The sequence below is a fragment of the Marmota flaviventris genome, chromosome 16 (assembly GCF_047511675.1).
Source record: "Marmota flaviventris isolate mMarFla1 chromosome 16, mMarFla1.hap1, whole genome shotgun sequence".
NCBI lineage: Eukaryota > Metazoa > Chordata > Mammalia > Rodentia > Sciuridae > Marmota > Marmota flaviventris.
Window position 1 is genome coordinate 46,972,559 of NC_092513.1, and position 19,276 is coordinate 46,991,834.

Here is a 19,276-nt window from a genome sequence, read left to right on the forward strand (position 1 = left end):
TAAAATTTTAAGCACATTTACAATCGTCCAGAAGAGGGCAATATTACACCAAGAGATGGTCACTTGTTACAGGATTTATTTATAAGTTTGTCCTTGAGTTAACCAAGCGTTAATTCTTCAATTATCAAGCCCCCTTGTTTCCCACCTGCATTAAAGTTCTTTTAAAATTTTGTTCTACTTAGTTATTTATGACAGTAGAATGTATTTTGACACATCATACATAAATGAAGTAAAACTTCTCACTCTTCTGGTTGTACATGAGGAGGAATTACACGGGTCGTGTAGTCACATGTACATGTAGGGTAATAATGTCCGATTCATTCTACGATCCTTCCTACCTCCACGCCCCCTCCCCTAAAGTTCTTTATAAAATCAGTTAGTGTTCCTGCCCCCATCATCAGAGCATTGGGGGCCTGATAAAATCTTTCTTCAATCAAGCGCTTGGCATGTCTTAGAGAGCTGTAAACAGGTTGGGTTCAGCCTATTCCGAGCCTGGTTTTTGAATCATTTAAACAAATCCATGATGATAACATGTTTCCTTATAAATTGTCCCTTAGCTTTCTGTTTTCGTTTCCTCTTTGCCTCTGCCTCAGCTTCTCCTTGATCTCTCCCTCCTTCTCTCTCTCTCCTTCTCTCTCTGTTCTGTTCTTCTCTGTTTCTCTAACAGCATGACTTTCTCCTCTTGCTGTTCACCCTGGCCCCTCCTGGCCTTGAGTGCCTCGCTAGGACCAGGGCTGCTGCCTAGTACCGGGATGGCTGGGGCTGCTCCGCTTCTCTGCTGCAATTTCTCCCACTCCTGATGTCCACGCAGGCACATCCTACTCTAGGATTCCCTTACCTTCCAGGGACCCTCGGGCCTTCCCAGGCGAGAGCAGCCCCTCTGGCTGGTACCTGAAATTTCCACTGTCAGGAAAACCTGGTCTTGAGGATTCTGGTGAGGAAGGTTCTAGGCAATGAAGTCTGTGCTACAGCCTGTACCAGTAGGCTCTAGGCACCACGGCTCCAAGTGGTTATGAAGAGCACAAAGGGATCCGAGGAAACCACGTTCTTCTGGTGGGAAATCTGGGTCTCCTGGGTCAGCCTCACAAGTCTCTCTCTCTCTCTCTTTTTTCCCAGTACTAAGGATTTAACCCAAGGGTGCTTTGCTGCTGAGCTACATTCCTAGCCCATTTTTGATTGTTTTGTTTTAAATTTTGAAACAGGGTCTCACAAAGCTGCTGAGGGCTTCACTTAGTTGCTGAGGCTGGCCTTGAACTTGCCATCCTCCTGCCTCAGCCTCCTGAGTCATTGGGATTATTGGCGTGTGCCAGTGTACCAGCACAAGTCCCTCTTTTAACAGAGCAAGAGACCTTTGAAATCACCAGGAGCTCCTGGCCCACACTGGAGGCTCCCTTCACCAGGGAGCTTGGGAAGGACACAGGCAACTCATTTCTGCCCCCCTGCCACATATCACACCCAACTCACTTTCATTCTCAGGTTTCCATCTGCTCCTTGGCTCACTCTTTCCTGACTGCATGGGCTTCAGTGTACCCCAGGTCCCTCCCCTTGTGCCAGTGCTGAAGTGTGATGACAGTCCTTCAGGAGATCAGAGGCAGGAAAGGAGCAAGGGCAGAAGCACAGCCCAGGCCTCACCCAGCCCTCAGCAAGGGGCCTGGTGGAAAGACCCCAGTGCCTCCCATCAGTGATGAGAGCCAGTAAGGACAGCAGGCCTTACTCTGCCTGGGCACAGGGGCCAAGATCGCTAGGTTAAGCTCAAAGAAGTTGCTTTTGCCACACTGTTATACACAGAGAACTGACAAGTAATTTAAAAACCCAGATATATATTACATGAGAATTAATTTTTTTTTAGTTAGAAACAAACAATCCTTTGTGAATAATGATGCTTATGTGAATATGTGAGATATGTGTTTTCAATGGACTTGAACTGGGGCAGATAGAGTCAAATGTGTCGGGGTGACTGTGGATGGTCGCAGCTTCTCTGGGAGGTTGGCTTCACACACAGAGAGAAACTGACTCTCCAGCATTCTGCTGGCTTCTCTACCTTGACAGTAGGGGAAGTCATAGGCTCCTGAGAGACATCTGTCACACCGCTGTCCTGTTATCCCTGGCAAGCATTCACACTGTCCAGTCACCGGGTGGCAAGGCGTTGGGTAGGATCCAAGGGCTGAGCACTGGCAGGCTGGGGGAAAAGAAATCAGTCAGACTCAGAGCCTGGGCTGTGGAAGGGGCTGTCTCTCCTCTGACCTTCTCCTCTGAACTTTTTTAGTCAGAGGATTTCACAGCATCCCGGATCAGACCCCTGGAGTGGGGCCACAAACACCCAAATGCAAGTTCCAGCTCCATCTCTTATTAGACCTAGAACCTGGAACTATCTGCTCAACTCATATAAACCTGTTTCCCTTCCCATAAATACGACTGACACTAGCATCTACTTGATAAGATTGTTGTAAGTATTAATGAATACTAGAAAGAGCTGGGATACCTACTATTACAGTGGCCACTCAGGAAACACTAGATTCTATTGTTATAACTTTGTATTCAGCCAGATTGGCTGGTGACTGGCGAGGGTTTGGGGGATGCTTCTCACACACAGCAATGGTGTTCATAAGAGAAGAATGACAGGGACAGCTGATGGGAGATGTGACTCATTGAAGGATCCACTCCAACTCTACACTCTACTGGGAATTGAGTGCAAACCACTCCAACCCAGATCAGCCTGTAACTGAACCCCTGTTTTCCTTTGTCCTCCTCTCTTCATATCTATTTTCTCAAGGTCTAGTGGAGTTAAATAATCAAGGAAAAATGTTACCCAGCAGGAGTTGGAATGGATGGAAAAGGCATTCCAGTATCCTTTGCCCAGCCTCAATCTGTTACCATCATCTTTGGCAAAGGGGGTGAATGCACACTTGTAGGTGGAGAGAAGAGATTCTGGCCACTCTCCTCTTGGCTCCTTTCCCACTGAACCCTGCAGGGCTGGAGTTGTTGAGTGTTACTCCCATTAGAACTGTGAGCACCCTGCTCCTGGATTGGTATGCACAGAGGATACAACCCAGCTAACTTCTTCAGCCAGAGGGTCTCACATCTTAAGAATGAAAGGAACTGGAAAGATCACCACATTGTATTTCACCACAACATGGTGAAGATCAGAAGTTAAGTGGCACTCTCAGAGTCACCAAAGTATTCTGTAGCAAAGGGCTTCTACCTCTGGGGTGAGACACATCTGGATCCAAATACCAGCTGTGCCACTTGTTATGCTTTAGATGTGGTATCCCCAAAAAACTCACATGTGAGACAATGCAAGAAGATGTGGAGGATAAATGATTATTTGTAGGTGGAGAGAAGAGATGTTATATTCATTATGATTGGGTTATAGCTTTAACCTAATCAATGAATTAATCCCTGATGGGATTAACTGGATGGTGGCTAGAGGCAGGTGGGGTGTGGCTAGAGGAAGTGGTTCATTGGGGGCATGGCTATGGGGTATATATTTTGTATCTGGAGGGTGGAGTCTCTCTTTCTCTGTCTGCTTTCTGATCACCATGTGAGCTGCTTCCCTCTGCCACACTCTCCTGCCATGATGTCCTGCCTCACTTCGAGCCCCAAGGAATGGAGCCAGCCTTGTATGGACTGAGACCTCTGAAACCATGAGCCCTCAAATAAGCTTTTCCTCCTTTAAAGTTATTCTGGTCAGATCTTATAGTCACAACAGCAAAAAAGGTGACTTAAGCACCACTTAATAGCTGTACAGTCATTAGCAAGTTATTTAGTCTTTTAAAGCCTCAGTTTCCTCTCCTGTAAACTGATATAGAACCTACCTGATGAGATCATTAAAGAATTATCAGAAATGAGGTACAAGAAGCCCTGAGCATGATGTTTGGCAAAGAAGAAGTACCCAGTGTTTGTTCTTACTGATGTTGCTCTAAATACCAAACTCCCCCAGTGCATGGGGGGATGTTCCTTACACTATTCCACATTGAATTAATGGCAGTCAATGAATAAGTATTCCTGACATCCAAATTTATGATCAGAACATGCAGTTTAAAAATAATAACCACCTTTTTGCCAGTTCTCAAGAATTCCATACTAATTGAGACTTTGGGAAAGAAAAGAACTATACAGTAAAGTCTCACTTCTGATGTTTTATTTATAGGTACCCTTGGGATGTGAAAAGTCCCACATGACTAAGCCTTGGAGCACTTCACCCTTTGTGGGGACAAGACCATGCTGTTTTCATTGTTTGACAGGACTGTATGTGGTGATTTACCCTGAAAGTGCTTTTTAGTAATAGTAATAATGAAAAACAGAGTTTGCCCTTGTTTTCATTGGAATCATAAAATAAAATCTCACTAATGGAGGGGAACGGAGCTAGTTTTATCCTCTACAAATTACCTGAGAACTCTACAGGCTGTATGATTTGTTCAGAGTGACATGATTAGTGGCAGATTCAGGGAATTCACCACCATCCCACCCTATTTTATATCCATCCAACCAGCAGGTATTGATTGGCAACCTACTACATTTGATGACATCATGGCATGTGCTATGGTGGAGGTAAATACAAATATAGATATTCCCTGATCTCAAAGAGCTGGAGAATTACTGACATAGTATGAAGTGCCCGACCCCACGAGAAACTAAATGTGAGAAACATGCCAAATGCTCTAGCAGATGTTGAAAGACAGCAGGACAAGGACTGTTATTTCCTGCTGCCATCCCTGTAAGTGTCCTCTCATGACACTGTGGCCCCACCAAGCCTGTCTGCAGAGATTAAGCCCCTACCTAGTGGCAGGTTTCTGAGCAAATGCTCTTGGACTCTGTGCTGGTTAAATTCTATGAGTCACCTTGACTAGGTAGGCTGTGGTTGGTACCTAGATGTTTGATCAAACACTAGTCTAGAGGTGCCACGAAGATATTTTTTAAATGAATTAATTAACATTTAAATCAGTAGGTTCTTGAGTAAAGCAAACTATATTCCATAATGCAGGTGGGCCTTATACAATCAATTGAAGGCCTTAAGAAAAAAAAGATTGATGAACCTCAAAAAGGAATTCTGCCTACATACAGCCTTCAGACTTGAGTTGCAAAATGAACTCTTCCCTGTGCGCCTCCCCTGCAGATTTTGAACTTAAGAAGCCCCACAGTTGTGTGAGCCAGGTCTTGAAATCGATCAACTCTCCACCCCACACACATACCCCAATTGGTTCTGTCTCTTTAGAAAACAGATTTTTGGCATTAAGAAGAATGTTTCTAGAGGAACAGAATCTTAAGAATGAGTTCTCTGAGTTGGTTTGGGGGTTTCTAGAATTAGTTTTCCAATATGATTAGATTTAGAGGCACTGATGGCTTTATTTTTAGCAGTAGCAAGAGGACTAGAAGTCCATGACTTGATGTGGCAATAGAGATACATACAAATATCATTATTGCATACTCCTTATCAAAGTTTATAGGAGGCAAGTTTCTGAGTGACTATGTATTTGCTTACTTAGAACATTTTTGTCAAACTAATGAGTATAATGAAGTAGGCTAGTTGTTCCTAATTTTACTGAACGAAGTTCAGAAAGAAAAGGGAAGGAGTTCTAGAATTGGAGTGTTTAGATAGGGCAGAGTATAAATGACTCGAAATTTTCTATGTCTTTCCCAGAAGAAGCCCTTTCTTATCTCTTATAGCCTCAGGGCTGAGACTGCTGAAAACCAAACCCAGAGTTTTCATCTTGTGAGTGGCTGAATCACAAGGCCAATCAAATTGCCAATGTTGCAGAATATGTGCCATTAAAAACGGGCATAATTGAGAAGGAATGGGATTCTGAAAAATTGGTTTGAAGACATATGGGAAGATCATGAAGAAGAGAGGACCCCGAACCCCTAAATTCCACAAGTCTTGTTTGCCAGTAGAAGCAGTCATTCCATTGGCATCTGAGTGGATCTGCTTTCCCTATAAAAAGTATAGTTTTCTTTAGATCGTTGACTTGCAAGACACTGAGGGCTTTCCTCTGGACCTGCCCTGCCACCTCTCTTTCCTTCTAGACTGATAACAAGATTCAAGTCCCAGCAAGTGCTGCACGGGAGGTACAAAGTGTGACCCATGATGAATTGTGCCACACTCCAAAATGATTTGTGATTTTTCAAGTTTAAACAGACATATGGCCGGGCACGGTGGCACATGCCAATAATCCCAGCAGCTCTGGAGGCTGAGGCAAGAGGATCACAAGTTTGAAGCCAGCTTCAGCAATGGCAAGGTGCTAAGCAACTCACTGAGACCCTGTCTCTAAGTAAAAATACAAACTAGGGCTGGGGGTATGGTTCAGTGGTTGAGTGCCCCTGAGTTTAATCCCTGGTACACCCCTCCCGCACCCCCCAAAAAACCACACATATGAAGAATATGTGTGAAATAGGTACTAAGGGTGTAGAAGCAGTTACTATTGAATTGGAAAACTTAAATACAGTGGGGACCCTGGAGTAGCAGGGCCAAATGGTAGCACCTAACCACCAAAAGTAAGATGGACATAACTAATGGACAACAAGTCAAAACAGCAAATCACCATCCTCTGACCCATAGAGATGGAGGGTGCTAGCTAGTTGATCATGGTGTCATGACATTTTCTCTAGACATTTTCTCTCCCAAGGAGTGTAAATAATAATAATAATAACAACAACAACAACAATAATGCAGGGTGAATTTCCCTTACCTTATCTGAAATACTTGGGTCAAGAAGTATTTTGGGTTTCAGATGTTGGAATATTTGCACATACATAATGCGATATATTAGAAACAGGACCCAAGTCTAAACATAAAAGTCATTTCTGTTTCATATACACCTGATATGCAAAGCCTCACGGTAACTTTATACAATACTTTTAATACACCTGTGTTTAGACTGTGACATGTCACATGAGGCCAGGTGTGACGTTTTCTACTTGTGGCACCATGCTGGCACTCATGAAAATTTCTATTTTGGAGTATTTTGAATTTTGGATTTTTGGATTAGGGATATTCTACCTATATATAACAACAAAAGTTCAAAGGGACAGAACTCTTGTCTGCTATGCTCCCCAATGTCTCCCAGCACCAAGCACAGTCCTGGTCCATACTGCATGCCAGGAGACATTTGTTCAAGGAGAGCATGAGCAACCACTAAGATCCTTCTACAGGCTCTGACCTGAATCTGTTCTTGATGTGTGTTATCGCATTGAATCTCGCCATGTTGCTGTGAAATGGGTATTATATGAGTAATGTCATCCTGTTCACCTTGAGTAATAAACTCAAAGAGTGAGACAACACTACCTAGAAAACATGTAAATTAAAAGTTGCACAGAGCTCCTTATTGTTCAAGGGATGATTTTATTGCCTAAGATTTTTGGAGTTTTTCCTTCTGCTAAGAAAGCAGGTTAGCACCTTATTAGTCAAAGCCACAAAACCAGAAATTAGTCCCACAATAAATATTACAATCCCTCTTCTTTGGATCTGAGAACTGGAGAAATTAAATCTAGAGCAAATCCTAAGCCTTTCCAACCAACCATCTCAATATTCTCTTAGATAAAAACAGAATTTCAAAGGGAAGGGCCAGTTCAAGACAAAATTGTACAAAATTTGGCTTCAGACTACTCCCCCAACCAACCACAAGGTATTTTCCCTCCGGAGATGGTGGGAGGCTCTCCCAGGGGTATCTCAGGCCAGAAACCTCCCCCAGCACCCTTTGCCATCGGCTAGGTACCTTTGTCCTTGTCCCTTGGCTGGTTTGCCTGACTTGTGAGACTATGCCAACCAGGGGGAAGGAGGCTGGACTTCTCACTGGCAACATATAAGAGTTTTCTAAGGGAAGAATATGACATTGTACTTAAAAAAGTCTGGAGTCAATTAATTTAAGGCAAACCATAAATCCAGGTCTGCAGTTGGCAAGAACAGCTTAGAAGCGTTTTAGAATCCCTTTAAAGAAGGTTTTGAAAAAATTTAAAGCAATAAAGCTGAAACCCATAAGAACAATTTTGGACTAGAATATACTGAGCTATCTGATGTAGCATTCTGAACCACATTGACTTTATTCTGAAATTCACTGATTGAGCTATCCACTCTCTCTTTTGGGAAAAAAAATCACAAAAGCTAGCAGAAAAAAAGAAAAACAAGCACAAGAGAAGGAAGACTAGCACAGGCAGAATTTGGGTTACCCCAAATTCTTATCAGAATGGTTCAAACCTGAAGCTACAAACTGTAGGGTACACCTGGACACCAACCTAAGAATAAGGCAATGGTACATCATTTCCTATTCGGCTCAGAAAATGGCTCTTTAGCACTGGCAGTCTTCTCTGAAGCAGGGCATGCATTAGTATGTGTTCATCCTCCACAGTGGAAGGACACCAGGCCAACTGCTTCCCCTGCTCTAGCTTGAATGACAAAACCAAAACAATGCTTTCCTCCTCCCTCATCTACTCCTTCTAAATGGAAGTGAGGAACTGTAAAACAAAATGGGGGAGAAGGTAATTGAGCATAGCACATGAGTTACTTGTCCCTCTTTCCCTCCCCTGGAGCCATAATTTTTGGAACCACAAACAGGATCCAGCAGAGGCTGACCACAGACATTCATGACAGGGACAGACAGTGCTTCCTGGTGGTCCTCCAGCCTTCTTCTCAAGTGGGCGAGCCTTACCACTTTGAACCTTCCAGTGAGGTCAGAAGGCTCTGGGAGACCTTTGGAAGTTGTTTCAGTCACCTTTTTCACTGCTGTGACTAAAAGACCCAACCAGCACCATTGTAGAGGGGGAAAAGTTTATTCAGGGGCTCACAGTTTCAGAGGTCTCAGTCCATAGATAGCTGGCTCCATTCCTTGGGGCTCGAGATGAGGCTGAACATCATGGTGGAAGAATGTGGTGGAGGGAAGCAGCTCACATGATGATCAGGAAGCAGAGAGAGAGATTATACTCACCAGATACAAATATGTACCCCCAAAGCCATGTTCCCAGTGCCTACCTCTTCTAGCTACACCCCACCTGCCTCCAGTTACCACTAAGTTAATCCCATCAGGGATTAATTTGCTGATTAGTTTAAAGCCCTCATAACCCAATCATTTCCCCCTTTGAACCCTCTTGCATTGTCTCACATATGAGTTTTGGGGGACACCTCACATCCAAACCATAATAAAAGCAGAGGTCCAAATGAACTCTACCGAAAGATAAATTCCTATTTTTAACAAATCATTGAAAAGCTTTCCATGTAAGGTGTCAGCTTCTTAAAAAGCAAAATGCTACAATTAAATCTCAGAGGGTTTCCTAATCTCTCATAGGATCTGTAAGGACTAAGTCTTTGTAGAGAGCTGAGAACTGGACACAGTTTTGCCGGCCTACCTAGCTGTGGCATCCTGATTTTGCCATAGGGAATATGTTCTCCCACTTGCCCCCATTCCTACCTCCATGGATGTAAGAAGACTTGGCCAATCAGAGCACTAAATTTCAAGGCCATGTGACTCATCTTTGTGGGGATGCCTTTTTATTTTACAGAGTCAATAGGAGTTAAGTATCTTACTGCTTGGTTCTTATTTTTGTCTGGGTGTGGATCCCTTTGTATTTATCCTGTTTGCAATTCATTGAGCTTCTGAGGTATAGAAATTGTTTTTCATTAAATCGGAGGAGTTTCCAGCCATTATTTATTTGGCTATTTTTCTATCTTCTCTCTGTTTCCATTCCTCATGGTACTCCCATTGTAGGTATGTTAGTGCACTTAGTGGTGTCCTGTAATTCTATTAATTATCTTCACTTTTTTTTCTGTTTTTCAGATCATCTAACCTCTATCAACCTATCTTTCTTTCTTTTATTTTTGGTACTGGCGATTGGACCCAGGGGCACTTTAACCACTGAGCCACAGCCCAAGCCTTTTTATATTTTATTTAGATACAGGGTCTTGCTGGGTTACTTAGAGCCTTGCTAAATTGCTAAGGCTGACTTTGAACTTGCGATCCTCCTGGCTTAGCCTACTGCACCACTGGGATTATAGGCATGTGGCACCACGCCTGGCTACCAATCTATCATTAAGGTTGTAAGTTCTTTCTTCCACCAGCTCAAATATACTGTCCCTTTAGTGAATTTTTCATTTCAGTTATTATACTTTTCAACTCCAGAATTTCCATTTGGTTCTTTTAAATAACTTTTACTCTTTATTGATATTTTCTCTTTGTTGATACATTGTCCTCATGCCTTCCTCTAATTCATTAAGAATCATTCCCTTTAGTTCTTTACACAGATTTGTACTAGCTGCTTTGACGTCTGTCCATTAAGTCCATCATCTGACCTAATCCAAGAGCAGTTTCTATTGCCTGCTTTCTCTATCTATGGGCCCTACTTCCCTGTTTCTTTGAACATACATTTTCTAAAAAATTGTAGCAAATCCAGATACTGATTTACTATCTCCACCAGGATTATTGCTATTATCATTTGCTGCTTGACTGTTTATTTGTTAAGTGACATGGATGATCTAATTCTGCCATGTCCTATTTCTCCTGCAAAGTTCAGCCATTAATGTTCCTAGTCAGATTGTTTTGCTCTTGTTTTTATTTTCTGGCCTGTCTACTGATTGAAGCCATTTACTGATTGAAGATTGTGCTTAAACTCCCTTGGTCAGTTTAACACACAGTTTGACTGTGTGTTATAGCTTGGCATTCAGAGAGGTTGCTTCCTGCCCCATATTCCCCTCTTGATCACTGCTGGGATGGCATTGTTTTGGGCATGCATATAGTCTTATAGATGGCCAGGGATGGCTGAATTATTTTTAAGCCTAACTCCTTAGGAGTTGCCACTTTGACAAAGTAGCTCTTGGCTCAGTGTTTGGTCAGAGGATGGGCTTAAGCCCCTGATGCCAGGGAACTCTAACCTGGGTTGATGGGTTTGTGTGTAGTTTGGGAATGTTTTTGAATCTGCCCCCGTCTTTCTGATTGTGTGGTAGCCTAGCACGAGTATAGAGCCTTCCCAACCTCCAAAATCTTCTGAAATCAGGAAGGCTTTTCTTGGCTGTAGCTCTCTCTGATTATCTTTATTACCCTTCTGGCTGCTCTGCTGTTTCACTTGCATCAGAGCTACCAACCTCCTCTTAATTGCTATACACCAAGATCTTCATTATTTTCTATAACACCCTTGGGTATGAAGTTCTCGACCATGTTTAAAATAATCAATTCCCTCAGTCAAATCTGCAGAGCTCTTTGTCCTTCCAACCTATCTTTGTTTCTGGGTAGAACCACTGTCCCTCAGAGTTGGAGGTGGGAGGAATGACATCTCTCTTCTACAAGTGGGCACCGGAAGAGGTGGCAGCTCCTGGTGGTGTAACTGATTTCTCAGCTTGACCTTCCCAGCATGGAACCTTCACTCTCTGAGCCAGCTGGGATGGGAGTGATTGGCACCTCAGTATTCTCAGCCTCCAGAGCCTCCAAGGGGATGGAGGTTGGTAGGGGAGAAAGAGACCTGGCTCTCTCTGCTGAGCCTACCTGGAATACAACTTCTGCACAGGGATAAGCAACATCAGCAGCCCGGGCCTCCCAGAATGAAACCACAGCCCCAAATGAAGACTGGGGAAAGATAGTCCCCATCTTCTGGGCCACATATGCCCTGGAGCTTCTCCAGAATGGAGTTGGGGTGGGGCAGGTGAGTAATGGAGTGGGCCATGGCTCAAATGGCACAGGTTCTTGCTGTTCTAATATTCAGTTTTCAATATTTTTCTTCATTTGCCATATGCTCTTAGGACGACTTATGGAGACTTAAAATGATTTCTAAAAAACACCTTTACCAGTTAACTTTTTGTTTTGCTGAAGAAAGTACCCACTGAGTTTCATTCTGGAAATCCCACCTCGCTTCTGCTTTATCTTGAATCTACCCTAGTATTTTCTACCTGCCTTATAATTAATTAGTTTTGGTGGTGAAGAAACATGGAAAAAAGCATTCTTAAAATGTTGTATTATCGTTTCCCTTTGTATCCATACACATGACAAAACAGTCTAACTGCCTTGCCCGTATGAATGACTTAGTTGGAATATTTGTAATTCTTTCTACCAGATGAGTCTGGAACAGTGGCTAGCACAGAGGAGGAAAAATAAAAACTCCTGAGGAAATATTCACAGAACTTTGCTTTTGCTAAAAAGATGGCAGCTAAATAAGAATAATATGAATGCAGCAGATTATGTACAAAGCTAACATGAGATATTCTTATCTGCTCCTTGTCCCCAAAGAGTTTACATTTAGGATATAATTGGAAAGAAAAAATAGAAAGCATCTTACCTGTGAAAGACTCATTGTTAATATTTGATAGAGGAAAAAGAAATGAGCTGCCTCCTCCACCCCTCCCCCTCCCCTCTGCTTTCATCAAATAAAGCTGGTCTTCACTACTCATAATCTTGCCTGCTCCAAACATAAATCCCTTTAAGGTTGGCCTGCAGTGGACATCTGAAAGGGAAGGCTTCCCCACTTCCTTCTTGTTAGGTCTTCATTTTGTCCATGGGACTCTCAGTGCTTGCAATGCAAGCCGTCCCCAACTTCATTACTTGGGATATCTTTCCACAGAAATAATACGTACAAGGACAATTACTAATTCAGAACCCAGAGCCAGTTTGGTACAGCGTCCCCCTGTAGCATAATTCAAACAATTCTAACGTGAGCATGACCCAGGCTGATGTTTCCACAGGAGATGCCCTGGGAATTCTAGTTTCCAACACTGCAGTTCTGTGCAGTGTCAAGACAGAGAGAGAAAAGATACCCTCTTCCTTCCCTTACCATCTCCCCACCTTCCGGGTGACCCAACATCTGGGTAAGGATGGCTGAGATCTCCTGTGGCTCCAGAGAAATGAGGGCAAAGGAGAGAGGCCCATGAAATGGGCATCCCAGGGGACCAGGAGAGGAAGGAAGGGTCTAGAGTATGGCATTCAGACAGAAGCAAGAGAGAGATGAACTGGGATCTGGGATCAGTACTGTGAAAAGGATGTAGTGGGGCAATGGGAGCAGCAGCTGGTAAAAGAATAATAACAACATATGCATGAGGACTTCCTAGATTCTGAGAGCTTTGCAAGTCAGTACATATGTGACCCTCACAACATTGTTATGAGGTGGGCACTAGTATTAGGAACTGAGGAACAGAGGTGTCAGATAACTTGCCCAAGTTGATGGCTAGTGTGACCCTTGCTCATCACAACTTGGTCCTGCTGCTTAGGGGAGGGCTTTTCCTGCTCTGTCCCCCATTCATCCACAGTGTGGCTGATCTAGCCAATGAGAGAGCCTGTTACCTATTCTACCCTTCTCCTGTGTTCAGAGGCTGGAAAGCTAAAAGCAGCACTCCACAGATTTTTCCTGGGGTTGGGCTCTGAATGCTAATTGAATTTTGAAAATTAGAAATATTTGCATAAGGACTGGGTAGAGCTCAGTGAAAGAGTGTTTGTGTAGTATACATGCTTGCCACACTGCAAAAAAAAATGTTTTAATAAATTAAAAAATGGGAAGTAAGAAGGAGGCCGCCTTCCTGCTGCTTGTGAACATTTCTGTTGCTATACCCTGTCTCTGATTTCCTGAGTACCAAGAAATTGCTGGTAGGACTGCAAATTGATGTAATCACTTTGGAAAATAGTATGGAGATTCCTTAGAAAATAGTATGGAGATTCCTTGGAATGCAACCACTTCTTGACCCAGTTATCCCACTCCACAGTTTATACCCAAAGGACTTAAAATCAGCATACTACAGTGATGCAGCTACATATTGATGTTCATAACAGCTCAACTCATAAGAGCTAAACTGTGGAACCAACCTAGGTGCGCTTCAAGAAAATGTAGTATATATACACAATGGAATATTACTCAGCCTTAAAGATAAATGACATTATGGCATTTGCCAGTAAATGTATGGAACTGGAGATTCTTATGCTAAGTGAAATAAGACAATCCCAAAAATCCAAAGGCCAAATGTTCTCTCTGATACACGGATGCTAACACACAATAAAGGGGAAAGGAAGGAAGAATAGAAATCCACTGGATTAGACAAAGGGGAATGAAGGGAAGGGAGGGAGAATGGGATTGGGAAAGACAGTAGAATGAATCGGACATCACTTTCCTATGTTCATATATGAATACAGTGTAACTCCACATCATGTACAACCACAAGAATGGAAAGTTATATTCCGTGTATGTAGAATGTGTCAAAATACTCTCTACTGTCGTGTATATCTAAAAAGAACAAATAAAAAGATCTGGGGTGGGCGGGCTGGGGTTGTGGCTCAGTGGTAGAGCGCTTGCCTAGCACATGTGAGGCCCTGGGTTCGATCCTCAGCACCACAAAAGCAATAAATAAATAAAATAAAGGTATTGTATCCATCTACAACTCAAAAAATATTTGAGAGAGAGAGAGATGGCTGTGGAGGCAGCAGCAGCCCTTCCCAAAGCAGGGCCTGATCATAAACATAACTAACTCCATGTTGTCTGGCTCCCTCTGACTTGTTCTTTTCTGAGTTATTCTTTCCTTTGGCTTATCTTAAATTCCAGGATCATGAACCCAGTAAATAAACATCTAGTGACAAAAACCAAAACTTCCCCCTGACTCCAGGCACCTTCCTTATTTCCAATAAGATGCCGCATGACCAGTTCCAGGATAATGATCAACCAGATCATGACCTCACCAAGATGGCCACCTCTGCACACCCCCTCCGCTCTTCCCTATTACCCACAAAGCTATTGCTGACACCCCAAAGTCAGCCCTGAGATCTGCCTTCCCAGTGCTACCCTGAGAATAAAGGCTCCTTCCCGCTTCATGGCCGCTTTCTCTGTTTGATTTTCTATTCAGGGTGAGCAGCAGGGCTGGCCCTGTTGGTATCCACCTCCCCTCTGGGGTCAAGGCCTTTGCCCAGGATTCTGGTAGCTTCCTGACCTTTGTATGGTGCCTCAACAGTCCTGACCATTTCCCTGAGATCTCCCAAGGAGTCCAGCCTACAGCTGACTACTCCAGTCTCAGTGACTCAGTTTAGTGACCTCTTACCTACAGGAAGTCCCTTTCAGTTCATAATACCTGGAGTATATCAGAGGGAACATTCGGCCTTTGGTTTTTTGGAATTGGCTTATTTCACTTAGCATGATGGTCTCAAGTTCCATCCATTTACTGGCAAATGCCACAATGTCATTCTCCTGCCCTAATGTTAGAGTCTGTAAACAAGTCAAAATAACACCTGGCATTTTGCCAGGGGAATGTTAGAGTTCGTAAACAAGTCTGTATGGTGCCTGGCAAAATGCCAGAGGGAGTGGTTTGTGAAGTAACGCCATCGAGCCATTAAGTGTGGAGATTCCTTATTGGTTGACTGATGTATCTAGTTTATGCTAATTAAGATAAGCTGTGCAATCAAAAGTTAATTCAAAATGGATCAAGGAGCTTGATATCAAATCAGAGACACGCCGTCTGATAGAAGAAAAAGTTGGCTACGATCTACATTCGGTGGGGTCGGGCTCCAAATTCCTCAATAGGACACCCATAGCACAAAAGTTAATAACTAGAATCAACAAATGGGACTTACTCAAACTAAAAAGTTTTTTCTCAGCAAAAGATACAATAAGAGAGGTAAATAGAGAGCCTACATCCTGGGAACAAATCTTTACTCCTCACACTTCAGATAGAGCCCTAATATCCAGAGTATACAAAGAACTCAAAAAATTAGACAATAAGAGAACAAACAACCCAATCAACAAATGGGCCAAGGACCTGAACAGACACTTCTCAGAGGAGGACATACAATCAATCAACAAGTACATGAAAAAATGCTCACCATCTCTAGCAGTCAGAGAAATGCAAATCAAAACCACCCTAAGATACCATCTCACTCCAGTTAGATTGGCAGCCATTATGAAGTCAAACAACAACAAGTGCTGGCGAGGATGTGGGGAAAAGGGTACACTTGTACATTGCTGGTGGGACTGCAAATTGGTGCAGCCAATTTGGAAAGCAGTATGGAGATTTCTTGGAAAGCTGGGAATGGAGCCACCATTTGACCCAGCTATTCCCCTTCTCGGTCTATTCCCTAAAGACCTAAAAAGAGCATGCTACAGGGACACTGCTACATCGATGTTCATAGCAGCACAATTCACAATAGCTAGACTGTGGAACCAACCTAGATGCCCTTCAATGGATGAATGGATAAAAAAAATGTGGCATTTATACACAATGGAGTATTACTCTGCATTAAAAAATGACAAAATCATAGAATTTACAGGGAAATGGATGGCATTAGAGCAGATTATGCTAAGTGAAGCTAGCCAATCCCTAAAAAACAAATGCCAAATGTCTTCTTTGATATAAGGAGAGTAACTAAGAACAGAGTAGGGTCGAAGAGCATGAGAAGAAGATTAACATTAAACAGGGATGAGAGGTGGGAGGGAAAGGGAGAGAGAAGGGAAAATGCATGGAAATGGAAGGAGACCCTCAGAGTTATACAAAAGTACATACAAGAGGAAGTGAGGGGAAGGGGAAAAATAATACAAGGGGGACAAACGAATGTCAGTAGAGGGGGCAGAGAGAGAAGAGGGGAGGGGAGGGGAGGGGAGGGGGGATAGTAGAGGATAGGAAAGGCAGCAGAATACAACAGACACTAGTATGGCAATATGTAAATCAATGGATGTGTAACTGATGTGATTCTGCAATCTGTATATGGGGTAAAAATGGGAGCTCATAACCCACTTGAATCAAATTGTGAAATATGATATATCAAGAACTATGTAATGTTTTGAACAGCCAACAATAAAAAATTAAAAAAAAAAAAAAGAAAGACAGCCTATGTTCATGGGTAAATGATTTAATATTGTTAAGATGGTAAGCTGCTCTGCAGGCTCAATGGAATCCCTATAGAAGTCCCAGCAGGATTGGTGGTATTTTATTTTTTTGTCTGAAATTAACAAATTCCCTCTCAAATTCATATGAAAGTAAAAGGAACCCAGGATAATCAAATAAATATCTTAAAAGAAAAAAAAAAAAAGATAAGCTGTGCAAAATGTATAAATACCTCTGTTGTCCTACAATAAATAGCTCCTACTCCTGCTGTATCAATCTACACAAGTTGCTCGTCACCCCCCGGTTAGTTTGCTGCAGCCGGACTGCGGCACCCTGAGCCCTGACTGATGCTCTTCTCTTCTTTCTCTATCCTTCCCTTCAACACTGGCCATCAGGGGAAGCAAGTGGCAGATGGAGAGGAGGAGGCAGGAGAGAAATGGGCAAATTCATCCTTTCCTTGGTTCATCCACACATTTGCTGCACACCTGTTATGCTCTAATGGCCAGGCCAGACACCTCCTCCTTCCACCCCGCCCCCAGTGACTCTTACTAGGGAGGATCCACAAAGGTACAAAATGCGTGGGGAAGGGGTTTACGGTCTGCCATGCCTGCAGTCTGTGTATTCTAGGCCTTCTCCCTGGAATGCCCCATTTCCTTCTCCCACCTACCTGACAGGTTCCCAGACCCTGTTCAGACACCACTTCCTCCCCAGAACCAGAACCTGAATCCATAGCACTTAGCCACAGAGCGAGGAGCAAGAGTAGCATTGGAAAGACAAGAGCGGGGAGGTGACAAGGTCCCAGCAGGACAAGCCCAGGGAGCATTCCTAGGTCAGCCAGGGGCTCAGTTATTAAAGTGCAGGTCACGCAACTCTGCCAGAAAGAAACTCCGACTTTTCTCAGGAGGGAATTTTGTTTGGAGGACTGAGGAATACACTGGGTTCTGCCCACTTACCTTGGCAAATAGGGAACGAGTAGGAACCAGAGCGGCAGGTGTCACACCGGGGGCCCTCGACCCCTGGACGGCACAGACACCTTCCGAGGTCATCGCATATTTCAGGGAGAACACCTTCCAAGTTACAGTCACACCCTGCAAAGGACAAGAGATGTTCAGAGGGGGCCACCCACCTCCCTTCCTTGGCTAATTTCTCCCTTCCTCCAGACTTCTGTTGTGGAAACACAGGTTATGAATAATCTATGGCTTATAAACATTCTTAATCCAGAAGACAACATCTTAAAGGGAAATAAATATTCAGGAAAAGTCAGAGATACCAATTTAATAGATTCTCATATAATGGCAATCTGGGATTAAACATGCATATACCTTCCACCTTCCAATTCCTATTCTGTGCCAGATGTGGCTTCGGAGGCTTCCCACAGACTATCTGACTTAGTGCTCCAGACACAAGGCCTTTGTAGCAGCCACATTTCTTCAGTGTCCCATTCAAGCACTTTCCTGCTTCAGGACCTTTGCTCAGGCTACTCCCTCTGCCTGGCATGCCCCTTCCCTTCCTCTTGACACAATGGCTCTTTGTCACCTCTCAAGTGTCAGTTCGTATGTCAACTCCTCAGAAGGTCTCCCTGAGCTGTCTGTATATATAATCAGCCTCCCCCCCCCCACCATTTTTTTTATGTTCGCCTTTTATAACACTTTGGCTTTGGAAATCACTGATTGACTTGTGGCTTTCTTTGGCCAAAAGAATGAGGCAAAAGTTCTATCCTGTGATTTCTGATCATAGGTCACCACATACCTTGGAGTTTCCATTCTCACCTTCTGGGCATCCTGACACTGCCATGGGAGAGACCCAGCCTGGTGCTATGGACCCTAGTCCCGTTGCATAGTATGTCTCAATAAATAAATATTTCTCAAAAACAGGCCTGTTCCCAGGCATGACTATCACACATGTAATCCCACTTGGAGAGGCTGGGACCGGAGGATTATAAGGCCAGCCTCAGCAACTTAAATCTCCAGTACCAAAAAAAAGAAAGAAAGAAAAGAAAAGGGCTTTTCTTTCAGTACCTGGGATTTAACCCAGGGACGCTCTACCACTGAGCAGCATCCCCAGCCCTTTTTATTTTTTGAGACTTGAGTCTTATCAAGTTGTTTAGAGCCTCGATAAATTGCCAAGACTGGCCTTGAACTTGGCAATCCTCCTCCCCAGCCTCTTGAGCTGCTGAGATTACAGGCATGCACCACCATGCCCAGCCCTTTTAATTTTTTATTCTGAGACAGGGTCTTGCTAAATTACCCAAATGACCTCCAATTTGCAATCCTCCTGACTCAGCCTCCAGAGTCCCTGGAATTACAGGCGTGTGCCACTGTGCCTGTCACAAATAGATAATTTTAAAAGCAACTTTCAGGATACATCCTAGATTGTTATATGTATTTAAGCCAATCTCATATTGACAACAGTCAGATTCCTATCAATGACATTAGCATTTAAGTGTGCAACATGCACTCCTGAGTAGGATCAGGAGAGGCTCAAATATTTGTGTTCAGCCTATTTATCAAGGGAGGG

At 43.4% G+C, this 19,276-nt stretch overlaps 1 protein-coding gene across 1 annotated transcript in view; it reads right to left on the reverse strand.

The window, feature by feature from the left end:
• The window catches only part of Lama3 (laminin subunit alpha 3), a 247,818-nt gene that overhangs the window by 139,139 nt on the left and 89,403 nt on the right, over positions 1–19,276 (reverse strand). The window contains exons 12-13 of the mRNA XM_071602850.1: positions 17,713–17,847; positions 2,042–2,179 (exon numbers count right to left, since the gene is read on the reverse strand). Of these exons, the coding sequence (XP_071458951.1) occupies positions 2,042–2,179; positions 17,713–17,847 (273 nt within the window). The remainder of the gene's footprint in view (positions 1–2,041; positions 2,180–17,712; positions 17,848–19,276) is intronic.